Source organism: Dasypus novemcinctus, chromosome 3, assembly GCF_030445035.2.
Source record: "Dasypus novemcinctus isolate mDasNov1 chromosome 3, mDasNov1.1.hap2, whole genome shotgun sequence".
Classification (NCBI taxonomy): Eukaryota; Metazoa; Chordata; class Mammalia; order Cingulata; family Dasypodidae; genus Dasypus; species Dasypus novemcinctus.
Window position 1 is genome coordinate 123,432,859 of NC_080675.1, and position 25,322 is coordinate 123,458,180.

A 25,322-nucleotide genomic window follows, 5' to 3' on the forward strand; every position below is an offset into this window, starting at 1 on the left:
TGTTTAGAAACTCTTTAGCTACTCTATGGAGAATAGACTGTAACAAGAATAAAAGTAGGGAGATCAGTAAGGTGTTTTTATAGTAATCCATTTAGAATACGATGGTGATTTACTATCAGTGAATCGATGGACAAAACAAAATGTGGTGTATCCATACAGTAGAATATTACCCAGCCATAAAAAAGAATGAGCCTCAAAAACATGTTGAATGAAAGAATCCAGGCATTAAAGGTCATACAATGTATGATTCCATTTATATAAAATATCTAGAATAAGTTAGTGCATAGAGAAAGAAAACATATTGGTGGTTGCCGAGGGTTGAGGTGAAGGTGATGAGAGTGACTGCTTAATGGGTACGGGGTTCCCTTTGTGTGATGAAAATGTTTTAGAACTAGATAGACGTGGTGGTTTCACAACATTGTGAACATACTAATGCCACTGAATTGTACACTTAAGAAATGGTTAATTTTATGTTACGCCAACTTCATCTCAATTAAAAAAAGGATTTTAAAAGATTATGGTTTAGACTAGGGTAGTAGTTTAGGACAGAATGAAAGATGGTCATAGTATAGATATAATTTGAGGGTAGAATTGATGATGGAATTTGCTCATGAATTATGTATGGGGTATGAGAAAAATAGAAAAGTCAGGATAGAATTATCATTTTCTGTGATGGAGAGATTTAGGAGAGGAGCAGGTTGACTTCTACTTTTTGGCCCTCCCATATCCAATTAGTTCCTGAACCATTTTGATATTTCCTTTATAAATCTGTTTAGTTTCCTAGGCTGCTCCAAGCAGATACCATGAAATGGGTTGGTTTAAACAATGGAAATGTATTAGCTTACAGTTTGGGGCCAAGAAAATGTCCAAATCAAGGTGATGCTTTCTTTCTGAAGACCAGCTACCGGTGATCCTTGGGTCTTCTGCCACATGTCGCGGCACATGGCAGTGTCTGCTGGTCCCTCTCTTCTTTTCTGGGTTCTATTTCAGCTTCTTGCTTTTTATGGCGCTTGCTCATGCCAGCTTGCACTCTCCCCTCCCCTCCCCCCACTTCCTGTTTATAAAGGACTCCAATAAGAGGATTAAAACCCATCCTGAATGAGGTGGGTCAAACCTTAACTAAAGTAAAGTAACCTTATCATAGGGTCCTGCTTACAGTGTATTTACATCCATAGGAATGGATTAGATTTAGGAACATGTTTCTCTTGGGTACATACAGCTTCAAACCATCGCAGTATCTTTCATATCTAAGCCCTCCTCTCAGACTTTTACTACCAGCATTTAGTTCAGGACCTTCCATCTTCTTGAATTATCAAACCATACCTCATGTGACTAGCTCAAAAAGCTTTAGTGAAAAATTGTTCTTATAATAAACTCCCAGCTTCTTATCAACTGCCTGGTTCTAGCCCACCTCTAGACTTTGTTCTCTTTGTTACTCCCCTCCCTGATTCCTGTCTAGCCAAAGTAGTTTATTCCACACTTAACCCAAACATTCTTTTGTCATTTTATTTCTCTTTTCCCCTCCTCTTTTCCTAATGAGCTTCTGCTTTCCTGTGAGGCATTATTTACATCCTACATATTCTATGATTCTTTCTTGAACAATATAAACAAATGGTATGCTCTTTGATACATATTGAACCATTTATTTAATACTCTTACATGGAATGACTTTAATCTCTTTTTTTCTGCAGAGCACATAGGCTTCTTCAAGGCAAGATACCCTTTTCTGTTCTATCCCATCTGCGTCTCTGCCATGGCTGCTGGTAAACTGAGGCAGTAACTAGAAAAGTTTAGAAGCATAGATATAAATAATTTAGACTAAAAATGGCAAGAATAGGATGATAAGAAAGGTTAACTCTTTGTATTAATAATGGAATGATTTTCTCCCCCTGTTTTTACTCAGCACCTCCTGTTCCTTCTGAAGACATAGATAAACACCGTAGACGATTTAATATGCGAATGCTGGTCCCTGGAAGGCCTGTAAAAGATGCTACCCCACCACCAGTGCCTGCAGAAAGACCATCATACAAAGAAAAATTTATTCCTCCTGAACTTAGTATGTGGGATTATTTTGTTGCAAAGGTAAGGGTTTGAGAAACAATCTTTAGTTTAAGTGTCTGTTTAACTAACTCTTGTGTATAGGGCAGCTTCTGGATTGAATCACCATAGTGTAGACATTTAATCTCTCAAACCCAGAAACTGAATAATCAAAGTAAATTCAGGGATCATCAGATACTGATAATGGATGAGACAGAGTCATATGGGACATGTATAAATCAGAAGTCAATTTATTAACCTATAATCAGAATCATCCTTTTCTAGTGACTGGAATACTTGTACCTATCATTTAGGCTCCCCTCTTTTGATTATCGGAAGATCCATTGGTCTACATGGAATTAGAAGAAGAAGGGATGAATGGATACTTGGGGGTTTTATCAGACCATGGTGAGGCATCATAACAGACTTCTATTTCTCCAAAGCAGGGAAAAGTTCTCTGGGGATGAGAATATTCATGTTAACCAGATGCATCATTGCCTCCATTTTGTACCATGTTGGTACATGCTAATATTTATCATTCTGCAATTTGCATTTTTGAGCTCATCAGTATCCTTCTGTTGATAGGTTTCCCTCTCTGTATGTGTGAACACTATTGTCACATTGCTATACATGTGAGTAACGGGATACATCTCCCATCATACCTCCTCCCCATTTTGTAATTTTCATTATATCTCAGAGTTCTTGAGACACTAATCCTATTCTGTTTTAGCAGCCTAAGGTGATTCTTTAGAAAGTCTTTCAAGGTAAATTTTGAAACTTTATTTTAATATCTGAAGACTTTGCTTAGGCTAGTGGTTCTCAAAGTAGTGGTCCTGAAACTATTAATAGCAGCATCAATGTCACCTGGGAACCAGTGAGAAATGCAAATTCTTGGCTTCCACCTCAGATATGCTGAATCAAAAATTCTGGGAGTGGGGACAAAGTTTAAACAAGACCTCCAGTTGATTCTGACATATGCTAAAATTTCAGAACCGCTACATTAAGCATGTTATGAGTGCAGATTTCCAGGTATATACTCTATTAGAATTTCAATTTATTTTTCCAGGATCATTCTGGCTTGTCTGGAGGCTATTGATTGATTTTGCACTTAATTTTTTTTTGCTAGACAGATTGTGAGCTTATAAAACAGTTATGCATAATGTGCAGAATTCCTATACATCACCCCTCCACTAAAACCTTACATTGTTGTGGAATATTTGTTACAGATTACAAAAGAATATGATCAGGCTATTACCACTAACTGGTCCATAGCATACACTTGGTATATGTTTTCCATGCACCCCCTATTATAAATATATGTATTAGTAATATGTATTTGTTCATGAGAGAACACTCATATTTGTACTGTTAACCACAGTCCATCTTCCACCACATGGTTTACTGCGTTATACAATCCCATGTCTTGTACTTTCTATCCAAAGTGTACAGTCAGTGGCTGTCACTTTCATCAAAGAGTTGTGCAGTGATTGCCCCAGTAAACTTTTGAGCATTTTCCTTAATCCAAAAGAAAAAATCCCATACCCTTCCACAGAGGCTGCACCATTTTAAATTCCTACCAAAAGTAAAAGGGTATTCCTGTTTTTCCACATTTTCTCCAGCACTCGTTTTTTTTAATAAGACCATTCTATGAGGTGTGAAATTTTATCTCATCGTTTTGATTTGCATTTCCCTAATAGCTAGTGATATTGAACATTTTTTCATGTGCTTTTTCACCATTTGTATTTCCTCTTTGGAGAAGTGAATGTTTAATTGGTTTGCTTGCTATTTTTTTGTGGAGTTGTATGATCTCTTTATATAGCATGGAAATCAAAACCTTATCAGATACGTGGTTTCCAAATATTTTCTCTCATTGAATGGGTTGCCTTTTCACCTTCTGGAGAAAGTCCTTTGAATCACAAAATTGTTTGAGTTTGAGGAGGTCCCATTTATCCATTTTTTTTTCTCTTTCATTGCTTGTGCTTTGGGTGTAAGTTTTAAGAAACCACCACCTACCATCAGGTCTTGAAGATGTTTCCCTATATTTTCTTCTAGGAGTTTTATGGTTCTTGCTTTTATATTTAGGTCTGATCCATTTAGAGTTAATTTTTGTATAAGGTGGTGAGGAGGTAGGGGTCCTCTTTCTTTCTTTTGGATATGGATATTGAATTCTCCCAGTGAGTTGCATTTAATTTTATTTCGATAGGTTCCTTGAGAGTGTTTATGGAAGACCCTTTAGAGGTTTGCATTTGTAATTAGCCAGTTAACCACAGAATAAAGTACTCTGAAAAATATATGAGCAGTTATTTCCCCCTTACCTTTCTAATTTGAAATTTTTATTTGACATTATGAAAGCCCATTACATTATTGTCAATGACAGCAACACTAAGATTTCTAAATGGTAATGTGCCGACTTGATTTTCTTTTCTTTTTAAAAACATTTCCCCTGATGATATGAAGCTTAGAAAATTTGGGAAATGAAAAAGAATGAAGAAAGTGTGGTAGTTTGATATTATTGATGAATTCCAAAAAGAACTATTATGTTTCTTAAACTGGTCTCTTTCTCTGGGCATGATACCTTTTGATTGTATTAAATTGAGAGGTTTCACTTTTACTTGATTAAGTTAAGATTAGGGCTTCAATTTGGCCATGTCAGTAGGACATTGACTCCCCAACCCCTTTGGTGGGCAGACACACACAGAAAATGATACAACAGAGGGGAGAGCTTAGTTTTGATGCTGGAGTCCAGGGAGAGAGCCAAGCCATTCACTTGATGGTTTACAGCTGGCCTTGTGACGAGACCAGAGCAGTTGAGCCTGGAAAGAAACAAGCCAGGGGAGAGAGACAAGCCTTATGCCAGCCTCCAGCTGAGATCAGAAGAAGCTGGGACCAAAGAGCCTTAAGAGGGAAGAAGAAAGCTGAACCCATACAGATGTTGCCCGCCATCTTGTGTCAACACGTGATAACAGACTTTGGGTGAGAAAGTACCTCTTCTGGTACCTTGAGTTGGACTCTTTAGGGCCTTGTGACTGTAAGCTTATACCCCAAATAAATACCCTTTATAAAAGCCAACAGATTTCTGGTACTTTGTATCAGTACCCCTTTGGCTAACTAATACAGAAGGATAAAAATATATCATTGGGATCAGCATATGTAGTTTTATATCTTAGCTTTTTTTCGTTAACATTGCAAGATAAGCTATTTCCTGCACCATTAAAAACATATCAGAGCATAGGTGATCAATCAAGACTGTGACATAAGACACTGCTCCCCCACAGCATTTTTGAAGAGCTAGCAAAATCTGTTTGAGCCATCTTCCTCAAATGCTTAAAGGGTTGCAACAATGAGGTAAAGGTTGAATCAAGAAAACATAGCTTTAAATAAATAGGAAAAGCTCGTGGGACCCTTGCTGGTCCTTCCCCACACCTTACCCAGTACTGTGTAGAGCCAGTTTGTGCTCACATTGTGGGTGTCTGGCCCTATTCTGGAGTGAACAGAGTATCCCCTATGCACATACTAGATACCTGAATATGGGTGCCAATCTGTTGGGTGGTACCCTGGGAGACTGAAACAGGAAACTCATCTCAGGGCTCACCCACCAGAAGTCACCTTGAAGGCAAAAGCAGCTTGCAGATAGTTAAAGCAGTGTAAAACAATTAAGGCAAAGCTTTATGGGTCATAAGATTACCTGCTTTAAGTCATACAAAGAAGCACTCAGGAGAAGGAGAAGGTCTATTTTCTTGAGAGTGGAGGAGGCATTCAAATTTCTATAATAAGGAAATTCCTGAGGCCATGATCCAAGGACTGATACAGGACAAGATACAGGAGTGGTTGAGTACCTGCTTCCCATGTATGAGGTCCCAGATTCAATGCTTAGTACCTCCTACAAAAAAAAGAAAAGATGGAGAGGGTTCTGTACTTTGCATTTGCCTCAGGCTGATCTTCTTGATAGGAGGGCTAATCTTTGAAGGAGGGCACCAGCCAATGCAGGGTCAAAGACTGAAGGATATTTCTTATGTTGGTTTGTTCATCAAGCATATTGATGTAAACATATGGGAGTTCCAGAAAGAGAAGAAAGATAGAATAGGCAGAAGGAATATTCAAAGAAATAATGACAGAAAACTTCCCAGATTTAACAAACTACATGGATATGCACATTCAGAGAGCCCCACAACTCCCAGACAGGATAAACTTGAAGATAACTGTGCCTAGGCAGAGTAGTTGTGGCAGTTTGAGATTTTTATGAACCCCAGAAAAGATTATGTCCTTAGAGCTAATCCATTCCTGTGGGTATAAACCTATTTTAGGTGGGATCTGCCTTTTGATTAGATTACTTTAGTAGGGCATGGCCCAGGGTAGGTCTTAATCCTCTTACTGGAGTCCTTTAATAAATGGCATGAATATGGAGAGGAAGCCACAGAGACAGAGAGAAACCCCAGGACAGAGAAGGCTTCAATGCACTACTTTCAATAATGGGTAGAACATCTAGACAGAAGATCATTAACGAAATAGGAGACTTGAATGATACTCTAAGCCAACATTCTTCTAAACTGCATTCTTTTAAATCAGAATCAGGGGTTCTTAACCAGGGGTTCATAGACCCCCAAGAGATCCTTGGAAAGATTTCAGGGGGTCCATGAGCTTGAATTGAAGAAAAAAATCAACTTAGCTTTATTTTCTCTGACCTCTAACTGAAATCTAGCATTTCCTTGACTTATGAATGTATACAATAAATTACAGTAGTATTCATTTCATATCACATTACAGTTGTTGCTTATCTCAAAAAATTGCTGGGAAGCTGATTTGGCTTAACTAATAGAGCATCTGCCTACCATATGGGAGGTTCAGGGTTCAAACCCAGGGCCTCCTGACCTGTGTGATGAGCTGGCCCACACACAGTGCTGATGTGTGCAAGGAGTGCCGTGCCATGCAGGGGTGTCCCCCACATAGGGGAGCCCTACATGCAAGGAGTGCGCCCTGCAAGGAGAGCCGCCCCGCACGAGAAAAGCGCAGCCTGCCCAGGAGTGGTGCCGCACACATGGAGAGCTGACACAGCAATATGACACAACAAAAGAGACACAGATTCTCCGTGCTGCTGACAAGAATGCAAGCGGACACAGAAGAACACACAGCGAATGGACACAGACAGCAGACATCTGGGGGGGTGGGCAATAAATAAAAAATAAATCTTTTAAAAAAAGAGAAAAATTGCTTACACTCATCCATACTTCAAAATTACAGTAGTTTGACCTTACATGACTGTCTAAAACTGTCTGCCACTTTATTCTGAGAAGGGGTCTGTGGTTTTCACCTGATCGGCAAAGGCATCCATGGAACAAAAAAGGTTAAGAACCCCTGTTGTAAGCCCCATTCTTCTCTAGTGCTTGGATCATTCTCCCGGATAGACTTGTTAGGTACAAAAAAGTCTCAATAAATTAAGAGATATTGAAATCATATGATGTATCTTCTGAGTGCAATGGAATAAAGCTAAAAATCAATAACAGGGAAAACTGGGAAATTAACAAATATGTGCCTATTAAACAACATAGTCTCAAACAACCAATGGGTCAAAGAAGAAATCAGAAGGAAAATTTGGTAATATCTTGAGATGAATGAAAATAAAAATACAACATTACAAAATGTATGGGTTGCTTTTTTTTTTTTTTTAAAGAAAAGATCTTAAATCAGATCTTCATAACTGGAGGATCTAGAAAAAGAGCAAACTAAACAAAAAGCAGACAGAATGGAATAACAAGTATTAGAATAGAGAAAAATGAAATAGAGAATTAGAAAACAGTAGAATCAATGAAACCAAAAGTTGGTTCTTTAAAAAGATCAGTACAGTCAAGAAACCTTTAGTGAGATTGACAAAGAAAAGACTGAGTACACGAAATCTGAAATGCAAGGGGGAACATTGTTACCAACCCCATAGAAATAAATAGGAGTATAAGAGGACACTATAACCAACTATACTCCAACAAATTAGGTGAAATAGACAAATTCCTAGAAACAAACTCCCTGCACTGACTCAAGGAGAAAGAGATTTCAGCAGACCAATAACAAGTAAAGAGATTGAATCAATCATCAAAAACTTCCCAACAAAGAAAATCCAAGAGCAAGATGGCTTCACTGATAAATTTTACAAAACATTCCCAGAAGATTTAACGCCATTCCTGTTCAAACTATTTGAAAAAATTGAAAAGGAGGGAGGTTATCTAACTCTTTCTATGAGGCCAACATCTCCACCGTATTTTTTTTTTTAATTTTTATTTATTTAATCCCCCCCCCCCCCCGTTGTCTGTTCTCTGTGTCTACTTGCTGCATCTTGTTTCTTTGTCCGCTTCTGTTGTCGTCAGCAGCACGGGAAGTGTGGGCGGCGCCATTCCTGGGCAGGCTGCACTCTCTTTAGCGCTGGGCGGCTCTCCTTACAGGCGCACTCCTTGCACGTGGGCAACACCCCTGCGTGGCAGGGCACTCCTTGTGCGCATCAGCACTGCGCATGGGCCAGCTCCACACAGGTCAAGGAGGCCCAGGGTTTGAACCGTGGACCTCCCATGTGGTAGACGGACGCCCTAACCACTGGGCCAAGTCCGTTTCCCAAAATCTCCACCTATTAACAGAACAAAGGGAGAAAACACACGATCATCTCAAATGATGCAAAAAAAGGCATTTGACAAAATCTAGTACCCCTTCTTGATAGAGACACTTAGACAAGTAGGAATAGAAGGAAACTTCCTGAACATGATAAAGGACATATTTGAAAAACCCACAGCTAACATTATAGTCAAGACTGAAAGACTGAAAACTTTCCCTGTAACATCAGGAACAAGACAAGTATGCCCACTATTGCCACCACTGTCATTCAACATTATGCTGGAATTTCTAACCAGAGCAGTTAAGCAAGAAAAAGAAATAAAAGTCATCCAAATTGGAAAGAAGTAAAATTCTCGGTTTGCAGACAACCTGATCCTGTACATAGAAAATTCTGAAAAAATCCGCAACAAAACTACTAATAAGTGAAGTCGCCAAAGTGGTGGTGTACAAGAACATGAAAAACATAGTAGTATTTATATACAATACACTAGTTTGAACAATTTGAACAGGAAATCAAGAAAAAAATTCCATTTACAGAAGCAACTAAAAGAATCAAACAGCTGGGAATAAATTTGACCATGGATATAAAGGATTTATACACAAAAAACTATACAACATTGCTCAAAGAAATCAAAGACCTAAATAAATGGAAGACATTCTGTGTTCGTGGATTGGAAGAATAAATACTGTTATGACATCAGTTCTACCCAAAGCAGTTTACAGATTCAAAGCGCTGTCAATCAAATCTCAACAGGCTTCTTTGCAGAAATGGAAAAGCCAATCATCAAATCTATATGGAAGGGTAAGTAGCCCCAAATAGCCAAAGCCATCTTGAAAAAGAATGAAATTAGAGAACTCGCAGTTACCAATTGCAGAATTTATTACAGAGTTACAGTATTCTGAACAGCATGGAACTGGCACAAAGACAGATATATAGACCAATGAAATCCAATCAAGGGTTCAGAAATAAACCCTCACAGCTATGGTCAGTTGGTGTTTTAAAATATATTTTTCATTAGAGAAGTTATGAACTTATGAAACAATCATGTAATGTGCAGAATTCCCCTCCACCGACACCTTACATAGTTGTAGAGCATTTGTTATGATTGGAACGATTACAATAGTCATCAGACTATTACAACTACATGTGGTCTACAATGTATATTTGGTATATTTTTTCCATACCCGCGCTATTCTTAGCAGTACCCTCTTTGACATTGATGCAAGAATATTACAATATTGCTGCTAACTATAGTCTATAGATTACATTAATTGTATTTTTTCCATCCATCTCCATATTCTTACCACCTTGTAAGAGTGATGTACATTTGTTCTAGTTCACAGAACACTCTTGTATTTGTACTATTTACCACAGTCCTCATTCACCTCTGAGTTCATTATGTTAATCAGTCCCTAGGTTATTCTCTAGCTTTCTTTCAATTGACGTGTACATCCCTAGACTATCCCTTTCAACCACAATGCCATTTATAAACCAGCTGTGTTAGTTACACTCACTATAATGTGTTGCCATCATTTCTATCCATTTCCATACTTTTATAGTCAAGCTAATTGAAAATTCTTCATACGTTAAACATCAGTACCCCTTCTCGGTATGGTCATTTGATTTTTGAAAGGGGTGCCAAGTCCACTCAATGGGGAAAAAATTGTCTCTTCAACAAATGGTACTAAGAAACCTGGGTATCCATATGCAAAAAAATGAAGGTGGACTCATACCATTTATATAAATTAACTCAAAATCAGTCAAGGCCCTAAATATAAGAATCCAAACCATAAAATTCCTGAAAGAAAACCTAGGAAAGCATCATCTTGTGTTAAGTAATCGTTTATTAGAATTTACCCTTGAAATGTGAGCAACAAAGGAAAAATAGATAAATAGGTCTGATCAAAATTTTGTGTATCAAAGGACTTCATCATGAAAGTAAAAGGCAACTTACAGAGTGGGAGAAAATCTTTGGAATTCACATATCAGATGAGGGTTTAATTTACAGAATATATAAAGAATTCTTATAACTCACCAACAGAAAGACAAAGCAATTTGAAAATGGGCAAAATACTTGAATAGACATTTCTCTGAAGAAGATATAGTAATAACCAGTAAGCACATGAAAGGATCATTAACCATTAGGGTAATACAACTCAAAATCATGAGATACCATTTCACATCCACCAGAATAGCTATTTTAACAAACAAAAACAAGTGTTTGACAGGATATGAAGAAATATCTGGAACACTCATTCATTGTTGCTAGGAATGTTAAATGGAACGAACTGTTGTGTGGAAAACAGTTTGGCAGTTCCTCAGAACGTTACAGAATTAGCATTTTACCCAACAGCCCTACTTCTAGGTATATACCCAAAATATTGAAAGCAGGGATTCAAACAGATATTTACACACTGATGTCCACAGTGGCATTATTCAAAAAATGGCGGCAGCCCAGGAGGAGGTAGCTGGTCAGGCCCAACCAGGTGGCGAAAGACTGTGAGAAGGGCCAAAAGGATAGGCACGCCCCTTCCGCCCTGGGCCCTGAAAGGTCATGTGGCTGGGGCTTCAGCAGCCTCACTATGACTGTTGGGTGTATTTTGGAAGTGTGCCAGAATAGGTGAAGGAAAAAGTTCTTATGTTGCCATATGCTATATAGTGGTGGCCTTCAGTGTCCTGTTTGTACAATAGCTTGGAACAATGCCAGAATTTGATTTCAGTCAGATTTCAAAATGAAAAAGGACTTATATACAGAAAATAATGGAAAGAGTGTTTAACCCTTTTATCTCTGAACATTGGATGAGATAAATTTCCAGCTACTATTCTCTATTTTTATGTTATTGGACCAATGTTCTATATAAATAATAAAAATGTAACCCAAAAATGGCAGTACCAAAGTGTCCTTCAACAGATGAATGGATGAACAAATAGGGTATATCCACACAATGGAATAGTATTCAGCCATAAAAAGTAATGAAGTTCTGATACATGTGACAACATGAATGAACCTTGAGACATCACGGTTGAATGCAATAAACCAGACCCAAAATGACAAATATTATAATATAAATTTCACTAATATGAAATAATTAAAATAAGCATATTCATGGAGCCAAAAACTATAATATAATGCAGGTTACCAAAGGCTGATTGTGAGTAAGGAATAGGAAGTTAATTCTTTGGGACAGAGTTTCTGTTTGGGGTGATCAAAATTTTTGGTAATGGCTGGTGGTGATGGTAGCACAACGTTTTGAGTGTAATTAACATCACTGAATTATACATTTGAATGTAATTAAAAGGGGAAATTTTAGGTTTTACATATGTTACTTGAATAAAAGTTTTAAAAATCCATAGAAATGTACAACACAGTGAATCCCAATATAAATTATGGACTATGTCAATGGTATCATAATAATGTTGTTTCATCCATTGTTACAGGTACCACAGTAATGCAAATTGTTAATAATGGGGATGGGGGAGGGGTAAGGGAACTCTATTTTCTGCATGGTTTTTCTTTATATGTACAACTTATCTAATAAAAGAGTTATTTTAAAAATCATATCATAGCTATTTTAAAAAACAAATTCTTTATTATGGAAAACTCGTAACATACATTCAAGGAGAAATAATAGTGTATAAATCTTGTGTGCCATCATCCAGTTTCAAAATTATCATCTCATGAATAATATTCTTTCATTTATACCTCTGCCCAATCCTCAGATTGTTTGGAAACAAATCCCAGATATCATAAAATTTCATTTACAAATATTTTTGTATTTATTTTTTTAAAAGAAGAGTTTGAATAGAACCACAATAACATTCTCTCTCTCTCACACACACACACACAAACACACACATACACACATTCCTTAATATCAAGTATGTCAGTAGTGTTCACATTTTTCCAATTGTCTTTTTTTTTAAAGATTTCTTTTTTATTTATTTCTCTCCCCTTCTCCCTTCCCCCCCAGTTGTCCGCTCTCTGTTGTCCATTCGCTGTGTGTTCTGTGTCTGCTTGTATTCTTGTCAGCAGCACCAGGAATCTGTTTTTCTTTTTGTTGTGCCATCTTGCTGCATCAGCTCTCCGTGCATGCAGCACCACTCCTGGGCAGGCTGCACTTTTTTCACGTTGGGTGGCTCTCGTTATGGGGCATACTTCCTGCACGTGGGGCCCTTACACGAGGGACACCCCTGCGTGGCATGGCACTCCTTGCGTGCATCAGCACTGCACGTGGGCCAGCTTACCACATGGGTCAGGAGGCCCTGGGTTTGAACCCTGGACCTCCTATGTGGTAGGTAGATGCTCTATCCATTGAGCCAAATCCACTTCCCCAATTGTCTCTTAAATGTTCTTGTATAATTAGTTTAATAAATCAGGGTCCAAACTAAGATTTTTCTATTATAATTGGTTGATCTGTCTTAAGTCTCTCTCTTTTTTAAAAAAGATTTATTTATTTATTTATTTATTTATTTTCCCACCTTCCCCTCCTCCTACCCTGTTGTTTTTGCTGTCTTTGTTGTCATTTCTCATTTTATCTCCTCTAGGATTCACCAGGATTCGATCCTGGAGACCCCTGATGTGGGACGACATTCCCTGTCAATTGCACCACCTCAGTTCCTGATTTCTGCTGTGCTTCACCTTGATGCGCCCCTTGTCTCTCTTTTGATGTCATCATCTTGCTGCGTGACTCACTTGCATGGGCACTGGCTCACGATGTGGGCATACTTTCTCTTCTTTTCCACCAGGAGGCCCCAGGGATCGAACCCTGGTCCTCCCATATGGTAGGCTGGAGCTCTATCACTTGAGCCACATCTGTTTCCCATTAAGTCTCTTTTAATATATATGTTTCACCTGCATCTCTTTCTCTCCCTTAACTTGCGCTTTTTGGGGTGAGGGCAAAGGTAGTGTAAGAATTTGTTCTGCAGAATTTCTCAGTGGATTTTGTTGTTGGTATGCCCATACTTTGTTCCTCTGAGCCTGACTCTTTGAAAACTGTATTTCCTGTAAAATGAAAGTTAAATCTAGAGACTTCATCACATTCTATTCTGATCGGGTTGGGGAGGGAGAGTACAGGATACTTCATAGGTAGTTTTGCCTGTTTCCATCAGGAAGTACATAATTTCTGGTTGTCTCTCTTGTTTTGTTAAATCCATTATTTCAATGGGAGTTAAAAAATTCTGACATAATCCTGTCATTCGTTCTTTATTTGCTGGAATACTTCTTTTCATCAACCATTTGGTTATCCTGAAGTACATTTTAAATGAGAAAGAGACTATAAATTCTCGGCTTTTATGTACCAGTTTTCAAAATGGTGAATAGATTCTCTAGCATCCTGTAACAAAGACCTTTTTTTTTTTTTTTACTTTTAGGTTTGTTCTGATCTTATGTTTTAAATGTTTGGTCTTTTAATCCATTGCAGTTAGTAATTATTGCTTGAATATTCAGATTATCCTTTCTTTGGCCATGAGAACATTTTTAGGTTGGCTCCTGAATCTTTTTGGAACTATTGCAGTAGTTTTTGGTAATTTCCTTGCTTTCTTATATGACAAGTTATTCTAGGGTAATTTGCACATATTCTGCCCCAAACTGGAAACAACTATTCTCCAAAGAACCTTGCTCCATTTTATGGGAAATGATATTTAGAAACCACAATCCATAGCTAGAGGTGCTTGTTACTGAGCTGGTCATTGTTTGCAGATAAGCATAATTTCTAATGACTGAATAGTTTCATTTTAATGAATATACTATAGTTTAATCACTTGCCTATCAGAGATTTGCTACATTTATTTTCTTCGTTATTATAACTAAAGCTTTGATTAATATGTTTTTAGATAAACCTTGTTCCTGTTCTGATTACTTCATTAAGAAGTACTGGGTCAAAGGTCATAAATCTAAATAAGGCTTTTGATACATAATACCAGATTACTTTCCAGATTACTAATTTATACTTTCTTTGGAATTGTGAGAGAAAACTTCTGGCTTCAGCTTCATTAGCATTAAGTATTCCTTTTGTCATTTTTGTTAATTAGATAGATTAAGTAGTTTTTATTTCCTGTTAGTGATAACAAAAATTTTAACAAGCTCATTGCCATTTGATTTTCCACTTTGAGGAAATATCTGTTCCTGTTCTTATTTATCTATTGGGATTGGGGTGTTTTTTCTTACTTTTTCCAGCTAGTTATTTTCTTTTTAGTTTTGTTCATGATGGTTTTTTTGTTAGTTTGCTTATTTATTTATTTATTTTATTTTATTTATTCCACTCCCCCCCTCACCCCCCCATTGTCTGCTCTCTGTGTCCATTCACTCTTTGTTCTTCTGGGTCTGCCTGCATTCTTGTGAGTGGCACCGGGAATCCATGTCACGTTTTGTTGAATCATCTTGCTGCGTCAGCTCTCCATGTGTGCAGCACCACTCCTGGGCAGGCTGCGCTTTTTTTTCGCACAAGGTGGCTCTCCTTGAGGGGCACATTCCTTGTGTGTGGGGCTCCCCTATGTGGGGGACATCCCTGCATGGCATGACACTCGTTGTGTGCATCAGCACTGCACATGGGCCAGCTCACCACACAGACCAGGAGGCTTGGGTTTGAACCTCGACCTCCTATGTGGTAGGCAGACGCTCTATCAGTTGAGCCAAATCCACTTCCCTGTTTATGATGTTTTCACCTACAGAAGTTTGAAAAATTTTATTCAGTCATATCTATTCTTTGTGATTTATTTTATTGTTGTTAAGCAAAGAAAGTCCTTTCACTGATAAATAGGTTTACTTTTATTATTCATTTCTTTTCCTCTGTTTCATCTTCTTGCTTTTCCTTTTTAGCTTATTTGTTTTTTTTTTCAAATTTTATATTTAGAGAACTTTTAGATTATAGTTACAGAAAAATTATACCAAAAGTATAGGGAATTCCCATATAACCTTACCCACATACCGACACACATAATTTCCCTTATTATTGACATCTTGGATTAGTGTAACATTTGTTACAGTTGATGAAACAATACTGAAGCATTGCTATTAACCAAAGTCAATAGTTTACATTATTGTTTACACTTTGTGTTGTACAGTTTTATAGGTTTTGACAAATACCTAATGTCTTCTGGAATAAAGCAAAGATAAGTCTTTATCTCCCTCTTTAACTTCTTGTTTTTTTCAAGATTTATTTTATTTATTTATCTTCCCATCTCCTCGTTGTTTGCACTTGCTGTGTCTGTTCCTCTTCTTTGTTTCTATAGGAGGCACTGGGATCGGAACCTGGAATCTCCAATGTGGGAGGGATGCCCCTAATCGCTTAAGCAACCTCCATTTCTTGCTTTGTTGTTTCTTGTTATGCTTTTCCTCTTGTGTCTCTTGTTGCCTCATCTTGTTATGTCAGCTCACCATCCTGCTCATCCTCTTTGGGAGGTACCCTGCTTGGTTGTGTCTCTCATTATGATTTTCTTCTTGTGTCTTTTTTTGCATCATCTTGTGTCAGTTTGCCATTCCTGCCCATCGTGCCAGCTCACTGTCTTCTTTAGGAGGCACTGGGAACCTAACCATGGACCTCCAGTGTGGTAGGCAGGAGCCAATCACTTGAGCCACATCTGCTTCCCGCTTTTTATTTTCTATCTCCACAAATTACTAACTAGTTGTTCTAGCATCATTCATTAAATAATCTTTCCTTTCCCCCCCCCGCCCCCAATGACTTATGATGTCTTTGCCATAGATTAAATTCTTATACAAAATCTCTTTTTGGACCAAATTTTTCCATTGATCAATTGTTACTTTCCTAGTTCTCTTAAATACTTCTTAATTTCTTATTTTAATATCCTTAAGAAATGCTATCTTTTGTTTTTAAAAGACTTCTCAGCTAATCTCATCGAATTTTTCTTCCCTGTGAACTTTAGAAAACCTATAAATTAACTTGTAAAGAATGATAGTTTTTACATGTTTTGATCTCCTATATACCTTTTAGAAGGGTTTGTAATTTCCTTCATTATTACTCTCGCACAGTCTTCAAGTTTTTCCCTTGATATTATATGTTTTTCATCATATCTTTTTTTTCTTTAGACTTTTCTAACTGGTTATTTCTGATATATAAGAAAACTATTGGTATATAAAATATGTATATAGCTACTAGATTATTTACTGAATATAAGAATTTTAGGTGGTTTTCTTGACTTCTCTAGGTCTAGCAACATATCTTATGCAAAAGAAAATTTTTACTTAGATTGATACCATTTAAAATATTCCATTTTAAATTAGGACAAATTAATCAATTATGTATATTTTTAAAACTTTACCTTTCATTGCAGCCATTTCTTCCCTTGTCTGATAGTGCTGTTATATATGATTCAGATGAAAGCATTCATAGTGATGAAGAAGAAGATGATGCTTTTTTTTCAGATACACAAATCCAAGAGCACCAAGATCCAAATTCCTATAGGTAAATGAGACCTTATTTCCCTACTGGTATTTCTTTTGTAGAAAAACTTAATGTTTTAAATTTTAAGTAACATCGTTAACATGATTTTATGCAAGAACTGACTTATATTTCCAGATTAGGAATTCTATACCTTTGAAGTAAATTTCTAAGGGTAGAGTTTTCCTTCACATCTAGATGTAAAGAATACCTTTCATACAGAGTGAAAACATAATTTTAGTGAGAAAATATATATAATGTATTGATGTGCTCAACTGGATTCCATGTGACTGTACAGTAAATATTTTTTCCACTAGGTAATTTTCATATATTGCAAGTATGATTATTTTTACATGTCTTTTCTTTTCAGAGGTACAAAAGTGCCATATTTGAATAGTAAAAGTCAATACAGCCTTTATTCTGTACTGGGAAGGGGGCTAAATAATTGGTAGGGAACATTTTGCTTCTCTGCTCAACATTTTCACCCTCTCACATTTCTCTGTAGAAATTCATTTGGATAACAAAATGCAGATACCTCTTTTTCCTCCAGGTTGGGCTTTTGCCCTGGCCTATACCCCTTTAGCTAATCTGCCAGGAATTATATGTAGAATTAGTGTTCTGATGTTCTACAATATCCATCTCTCCTTCCTTAGTTTTTGGTATACTGCTGGAGGGAGTTGGGTTTGCACAGTGCAAATAGCCTATAGTAATGGAATGTAATATATGTTTGTAGCATCTGGTTTTTGTTTAGCTCTGTGGTAATTCTGATGTTCTCAGTTCATTTAATATTTCTATCTTGCAGTTTCTTTAAAGAGTAAAGGAAAACATGGTTTTATTTTTCAATTAAGGAGAATATTTTTTTGTCCCCCTGAACAGCTGGGCTCTCCTTCATTTGACAATGGTTAAACTAGTACTTCACAACATCAGAAATTTCTTTCCCATTGCTGGATTAGAGTTTTCTGGTGAGTTTGGAATTTGAAAATTGTTATTTAAATCTAATGAATTACCATCAAGGTTCCCTTTTTACAAATTTTATATAAAAGTTGGTGCTAAAAAAAATTCTACATTACAGATTTTATGAGGTCTTGTTTATTTTAGGCTCTAGTCTGTCATTCTAAGTTATAGCAAAAATCACTATCTGGAATGTTGAAAGAACAAGGACATCAGACTGGAGAAGCTAGACATTTTCTAAACTCATTTTAAAGAGTTGGGTTTTTTTGTTTGTTTTATTGAAAGCATTAAGAAACCAAGTGGTATTAGAGTAACATTTTCAGATTTATTTGTGTTTTCAGAAATCTTGGCTTATGAATTCAAATTTTTAAAATAAGTTGATGATCAGTATTTTTAATCAAAATAAAATTATATATTCTATCACCTTTTAGAGCTGCCTGTAACATCACCATTAGGTATTGCTATAATTAAAAACTTGGAGAACTGGGAACAGATCTTGCAAGAAAAAATGGATCAATTTGAAGGTCCACCCCCTAACTACATCAACACATATCCTACTGACCTTTCAGTAGGAGCTGGACCAGCAATTCTTCGAAATAAAGCAATGCTAGAACCTGAAAATACTCCATTCAAGTAAGAAGGCAATTCATAATGCTAATGAGAGTGTGACTTGCTTTAACTTTTATAGAAAGCAATTTGATAAAATTTGCCAGTAGCCTTCAAAATGTTCATTACTTTTGAACTTGCAAAACTGTTTCGAGCAATATACTGTAAGGAAAACATGAGAAATCTGGATAGAAAATAATTTTCCCCAGTATTACCTCTAGTTCAGCAGATGTGTTACTTTTATACTCAGGAAAAAAAACTTTATTGTTACTAACTTTTGTATTTTTATTGTTATTTTAAGAACTCTTACAGAAATTTCGGGGGAGGGGGATAATAATCTGTATATGTAAACAAGGTGTAACCAACCGACCTTTTATCAGTAATTTAACAGTATACACACTGAGGTTTTTAAATTGAGTTTTGATCACCTGCTGCTTATTCAGGACCCTTTTGATAAGCAGCATGCCTTTGTTTGAGACAAGTAGCCATGGTTAAGAATATTGCTCATAAACTTGAATGAGCAAGGCTTTTTACTCTGTTTATAAATTAAACCTTTGACTTTATAATCTGAAATATAATTTAGAAATAGATTAATAAGAGATTCATTTGACTGTTAGCTCAACCTATTCATTCCGAGAGCCTGTAATTAATTGCTAGAAGAAGGATTACTTTTTAAGAAAACTAAAAAATGTGATGAAATAAATTTTAAAATTTGGTTGCACTTAATGCTGTATCTTTTCTGCAGTAGATTATGGAAGGTTTTTTTTAAAAAATATCTACAAATATGAAACATTTTCTATAGACTAAATATGGTGCAATGTGTTAAATTTTTTCAAATAGATCTCGGGATTCTTCTGCACTTCCAGTCAAGCGACTTTGGCATTTCCTTGTTAAACAAGAAGTCCTTCAAGAGACATTTATTAGATATATTTTCACTAAGAAAAGAAAGCAGAGTGAGGTATTTGGAGAAATATATTTTCTACTGTTATTTCGTTTAACTCTCTGATGAAGTTATTGCCTGATTTATTTTGAAATTTTCTTTTTGGTTGGAACTTTGTCATCTTTTATATATCATTGGTAATAGTCAAAGTTTTGAACCACAGTGAACTGCTTTTGAGATAAAATCTTAAATTTTTCATTTTATAGCAACGAAACCACACAGGTCCCTTGACAAATCATGTACAATCAAATAATCATTGCTACCTCCTTTGTAATATTTGCCATTGAGATTTTACATCTAGATAAACATTGTAATGAATGGTTTGAGGGATTTAAAATATAAATGAGTGTACTCTACAATATAGTTTTCTGAATATTGTTTATTTAGAACTACAACATAGCCCTTTAAAAGCATTTTATTTTTTAGCATCCAGAAATGAATAGGAATAACTTGGAAAGCAACAAATTCAGGAAAATTTTGTGACACAGAATGAACTACAGAAATATCAAATATAAGAGGAAGATCATTTTTACAAAGCAATGCATACGTTCTGCATGGCATGATGACTTATAAGCTAAATATAAATTAGTGGTATAATCATACATGGTTTAAGAAGAATCAGGAATTTGGGAAGCTGTCAATTTTAGTAACTTAAAATTATATATCTTCCTTCTAAAATGAGAGTTACACAGACCTTTTATATGAGCATTCAGTCCTTTTGGGACCATTTAATGAAGTATTAGGCAATTTAAAGTGTTCAGAGTAGTGTGTCAAATGTTATTAAGTATTTGGCAGCCAAAAGAAAAATGGGTTATATTTCACTCAGAGAAGTGGAAACCAAGAGGGACAGTCCACATGGCTCAGTTTCACAGGGTAAATTATAAAACTGCTGTTTTTCCCCAAACCAAGGACAGCAGAACCTGCCATTCTAATGCTTTTCAGTAATCACCCACTTGGATGGTAATTGTACTCAGCACTAGTCATCAGTCAGTTATCTTCTCTATGAATTTAGAAATTATGTACTCAAATGAGAAAGTACGGGAATAGACTAGGGAAATTCTTTTGAGTTCTATATTTTAAACTTTTTGGTGATAAAAGACCCCATTGGTATTGAAATTATTGATGTAGGGATTGTTAGGGAAATCACAGGGCCAAAATTCAATTCCTCTTTCATTTAAGCCACTATTTATAGCATTTCCTTATAGTGATTCTTAATCCAAATTCCATAAAATAATATGGGTATCTAAGATATGAATTTTAAGTAAACAATTCTTGTTCAATTTAGGGCTCTGTGTATTCACAAAGTCAGATTTGCTGGGTATTTAGTTCTTCAAATTATTAAACTTAATGATTTATTGAAAATGTTTTAACTATTCATAAAGATTGTAGCAGTTTGTATTGTATGAGTTTCCAGCACCTTAGAGTGCTGTGGGAAGTCAGGTGTCCAGATTTCTGACCCTTAAACTTCCGTGTTACCTTTCAGAATCTTCTCTCTCTTCTCGTTTCTCCTTCCCTCCCTTTACTCAATCTCTCCCTTTTTCTTCCCTTTTTTTAAATAAAGACTCCTCTTTTTTTAGGGCCCTCAGTCTCTGTGCTCTTGGGATCAGCGGTGCAGGCTGAGTGGTCTCTTCTGTATTTCCTCTAGTAAAGGGTCCCCATGATCAAGGAGGCAGGACAGAGATAAACTGAACTTTTCTTAAAATTCTGTGTAAGCATTGATTGGCTCCAGAGAAAGGAAGTGCATGGCTGGGAGTTGGAATGGGAAGAATTTTTATACCTTTTGAGTTTTGAATCACTGAGTGAATTTACTATCTTGTCCAGTGCTATCCAGTAAAACTTTCTGTGGTGATGGAAATCTTTATCCATACTGTCCAATACAATAGTTACTAACCACACCCTGCTAAAAACTTGAAATGTGGCTAGTGATATTGAGAAACTGAATTTAAAATTTTTTTTTATTTTAATTAGTCCCAAGCTAAATAGGTACATGTGGTTATGGCTACTATATTGAACAGTGCAGATATGCTAAAATTGTTTTTAAGAAAAAATTTAATTTTGAAAAAATTTTTATAGCTGTTAAAGACAAAATTAAAAACTGTTCACTAAGTTCAGAAATATGCAGAATTTACTAAACCTTCCCTAGCCATGAGCTTTATCTTTATAAATCTTTAAATAACATTTCCATAATAAATAAATTTGGCAAATTCAGTGATCTGATTAGTGAAATTGGTAAACTAACTCTAAAAATGCTAAAATGGCTAATATTTTTAAAATATTTTGAAAAAAGAAAACTCCCCTGGGAAATGCTGATACTTTGGATATAGTCATAAGAAAATGTTTTACTTGCTGAATATATTAAAGAATATTCCACAAAACAAACTTTTGTTAAATTGATAAATTTGGCAAACTCAACTAATTGATAAAAGGCAAACCAGTTCTTCAGCAATTTTTGCTTTTGTTGAACTAGCCATTCCACACATTTCCTATTCCATCCCCATGCTCTCAGGGGTGCTTCATTATCAGCCACAACAGCCAAAAGAGAGTAATTAAAGGCATACTAAAAGAATTTGAGTGGCCCAGTTTGCTAAAAATGCCACAGTCCATTCAAGAGTTATTGAAAGAGTTAATTGCTCTGAGCAAACTTTCTCTTCCACAGCAGAGCAGAAATACTACTTCTGACTGTTCTCATCTCTTAGTACCCTTGTCATCAACCAGGAACTAGTTATTTGTGTAATTTCTTTCCCATGACTGATTTTATTAAACATTTATTTATTTATGACAAGAAAAAGCATGTGATTATAGTAAAGGATTGATGTCAATTTAAATCCCTGTCTTTCTGTTTTCATGAATTATATTCCTTACATGTAAGAGTGAAATAATTATCAGTATTCTGAATCTGTGTTTAAAATTAAGTGTTTTAACTTGTATTTGAAATAAATATTATGGGATAGGAATCTATGTAGTATAAAGTGTATCTGCTTGGGTTTTATTTTTAGAAATAATAGTTTACGTTAGAACTTGACGTTATATAAGTGGTATATAAATAATATTTATTTTGAAATAGCTTGTATGCTTTTGCATGTATGTAATAGTCATGGTAACTTTAATTTGGCCCTTTTTGCATTTTGTGCTGTGTTTGATGATATCAATTTATTCAATTTAATTTCTTTCTTGATTTTGTGCTTCTTAAAGGAAAACTTACAAATTCATTTCTACCATCTTTAAGTGATGAAGTGACCATTTTAGCTTTCTCACTCTCTTTGTAATTTCGTTTCATGCATGTGTTTTATGTTTGTGACTGTGTGGTGTTATTTAGTCTGTAGAAGAACATGTGGAGCAGGTCAAACAAAACTGCGTAGCAGAAGATTCCCACATCAAGGTAGTATTCCTAGCCCTTGTTTCTAGCTCATTCTTTAAAGTTCCAGGAGCTAACCCCTCATCTCTCATACTAACCTGCCCAACTGGCTAGTCAAGAGTACTCATTGCTCTCACACATCTTGATGGCACAGGGTAGGAGACGCTCTACTTTGCTTGGTTTGCTCTTCCTTGCTATTGTTCTTTCTCCTCTTTCTTGCTTCCTGTTTGCTCTTCATTTCTGTTACTTTTTCCCGCTCTGAAAAATGGTTCTTTTGTCTTTCCTCCTTGATTCTGCCTCTGACCCGAAGCCGTTGCTCTTTCCTCTCATGTCTCCCTCATTCCTTTCTAACTATTCGTCTTTACAATCTCTCCTTATTCCTATTTGATCACCTTTCAGTGTTTCTTCTCTTACGTGGCTCTTTTGTCTTTCTATCTCTTTTTCCTCTGCTCTGTGCCTATTAATGTGTACACATTCTTACTATGGTGTCTTTGCACACTTTTGGAAGAGATGAGAGACATATTACTGTTAGAGGTTATTAATGATATATCATTTGTCTTTTGCGACAGTTAATCAGTATCCTATAATCACAATGCAAAATCTTTGTAATTGGGATATTTTTAGTAATCAGAGAATGTAAGCAGATTTTCTGAAATTGGTTTTTAACACACTAAAGTTACTGGCACCTTTTTCCTTGCTGCTGCTACTTATCCTTCTTTTAAATTTTATGGGATCTGCTTATCTATAGAGTTATGCCACATCAACTACTAAAACTGCTGACAAATATTTTGTAGGTTGAAGCAGATATGGGCTATCCAGGTGGAAAGGCAAAAATCATTCATAAGGAATCAGATATGATCATGGCATTTTCAGTTAATAAGGTAAATAAAAGTTCTATTCATTATAAAGAATGCAGTTCTTTTTAATGAAATTGCTTAAATCATTGACTCTGCTTCTGCTTACAGGCAAACTGTAATGAAATTGTCTTGGCTTCAACACATGATGTACAAGAACTCGACGTTTCTTCACTATTGGCCTGTCAGTCATATATATGGATTGGAGAAGAATGTGACAGAGAGTCTAAAAGGTTTGTTTTTTTCTATATAGTCCATTTTAAATATAGTTTTCTTTAAAAAAAAAAAAAACACTAAATGCTTATGCACATGATTTGAATTATCTTGAGAAGTATAAATATATAGTATTTCTCCTTTCATTTGGATAGAAGACAACAGTTGGTTTAGCTGCCAATAAAAGGCTCTGCATTTTATTTTACTTTTATTAGAGAAGTTATGAGTTTACAGAACAATCATGCATGAAATACAGGATTCTCACATACCACCCTATTATTCACACCTTGCATTGGTGTAGTCCATTTGTTACAACCGATGAAAGCACATTTTTTAAAACAAATCAATTTTATTGGTACATATTAATAAAGCATATAATTGATCCAAAGTGTACAGTCAGTGGTTTTTCGTATAGTCACATAGTTATGCATGTGTCACTTCAATAATTATTAAAGCATTTTCATTATTTCAATAATGCTAACAATAATAATAATAATAAACAAAAAACAGACAAATGAGAAAATTCCTCATTTCTCAAGTCTCTCTGTTTCCCCTGCTGTACTTTGTTGCTATTTCTGACTATTCTTGCACAATTTTTTGTTTATTAAGCAGTTTTATTAAGATATATTCACATACCATATGATCTCTCCCAAGTGTATCATCAATGGCTTTTTTTTAGCAGTTAAAAAGTCCTTTATTGTAAAATTGTAAAATAAATAAAAAAACAGATGGAAAGAAATTACAAATTTTAAAAGGGAGTACAAGGCTAGGTTAGATTTAATATAATCAATTATAAAAAATAGATAGCATAGCAACAAACATTTATAAATAAATAATAATTCAAATATAACAGAAATTAACTAATTCTAATTTTTATATTACAGCTCTACCTATTGGACATAATAATCTCTAAGAATGAAACTAATTATTGGTTTAGTTATTTAATTTGCATTTAGGCCATAATTCTTTCTAGATAATCATATTCCTATTTGGGAATTCTTCACATCTTATTGGAATGAATTACAGAAGATAACAATTTGCCAACTCATAATTTTATGAGGCAGAAAAACTCAAAATCTTGTTCAACAGTAGTCATGCTAAATCATTATTGAACCAGAAAGATTATTTTAATTAAAGAATATGAATAAGAAAGGATTAAAGAAAAAGGATGTATCCACAAATATATCTCTTCTCCAGCCCTCCTCAATTAAAAGCAAGTTATTTTGTATGGGAAAAGTTACAGAATACTGATCACAGGAAAATTGCCAGTTGTGCTGAATATTGTTCATATACTATAATGTTATTTTATTTACAATTATCTGGTCTACTCCAGCTCTTTTTTGGTTAATATTTGCATGGAATACCTTTTTCCAACCTT

The 25,322-nt window shown here is 35.5% G+C and overlaps 1 protein-coding gene across 5 annotated transcripts in view; it reads left to right on the top strand.

Moving 5' to 3' along the window:
- The window catches only part of DMXL2 (Dmx like 2), a 214,016-nt gene that overhangs the window by 162,421 nt on the left and 26,273 nt on the right, over positions 1-25,322 (top strand). For 2 of the 5 annotated variants that reach the window (XM_058294193.1, XM_058294195.2), the window contains exons 29-36: positions 1,904-2,082; positions 16,919-17,049; positions 17,902-17,987; positions 18,408-18,609; positions 19,423-19,540; positions 22,839-22,901; positions 23,672-23,758; positions 23,843-23,964. In XM_058294193.1, coding sequence (XP_058150176.1) covers positions 1,904-2,082; positions 16,919-17,049; positions 17,902-17,987; positions 18,408-18,609; positions 19,423-19,540; positions 22,839-22,901; positions 23,672-23,758; positions 23,843-23,964 — 988 coding nt within the window. Of the gene's footprint in view, positions 1-1,903; positions 2,083-4,818; positions 4,960-16,918; positions 17,050-17,901; positions 17,988-18,407; positions 18,610-19,422; positions 19,541-22,838; positions 22,902-23,671; positions 23,759-23,842; positions 23,965-25,322 lie in introns of those variants that run through there. The other 3 variants (XR_011648432.1, XM_058294194.2, XM_058294196.2) reach the window with 2 other exon arrangements.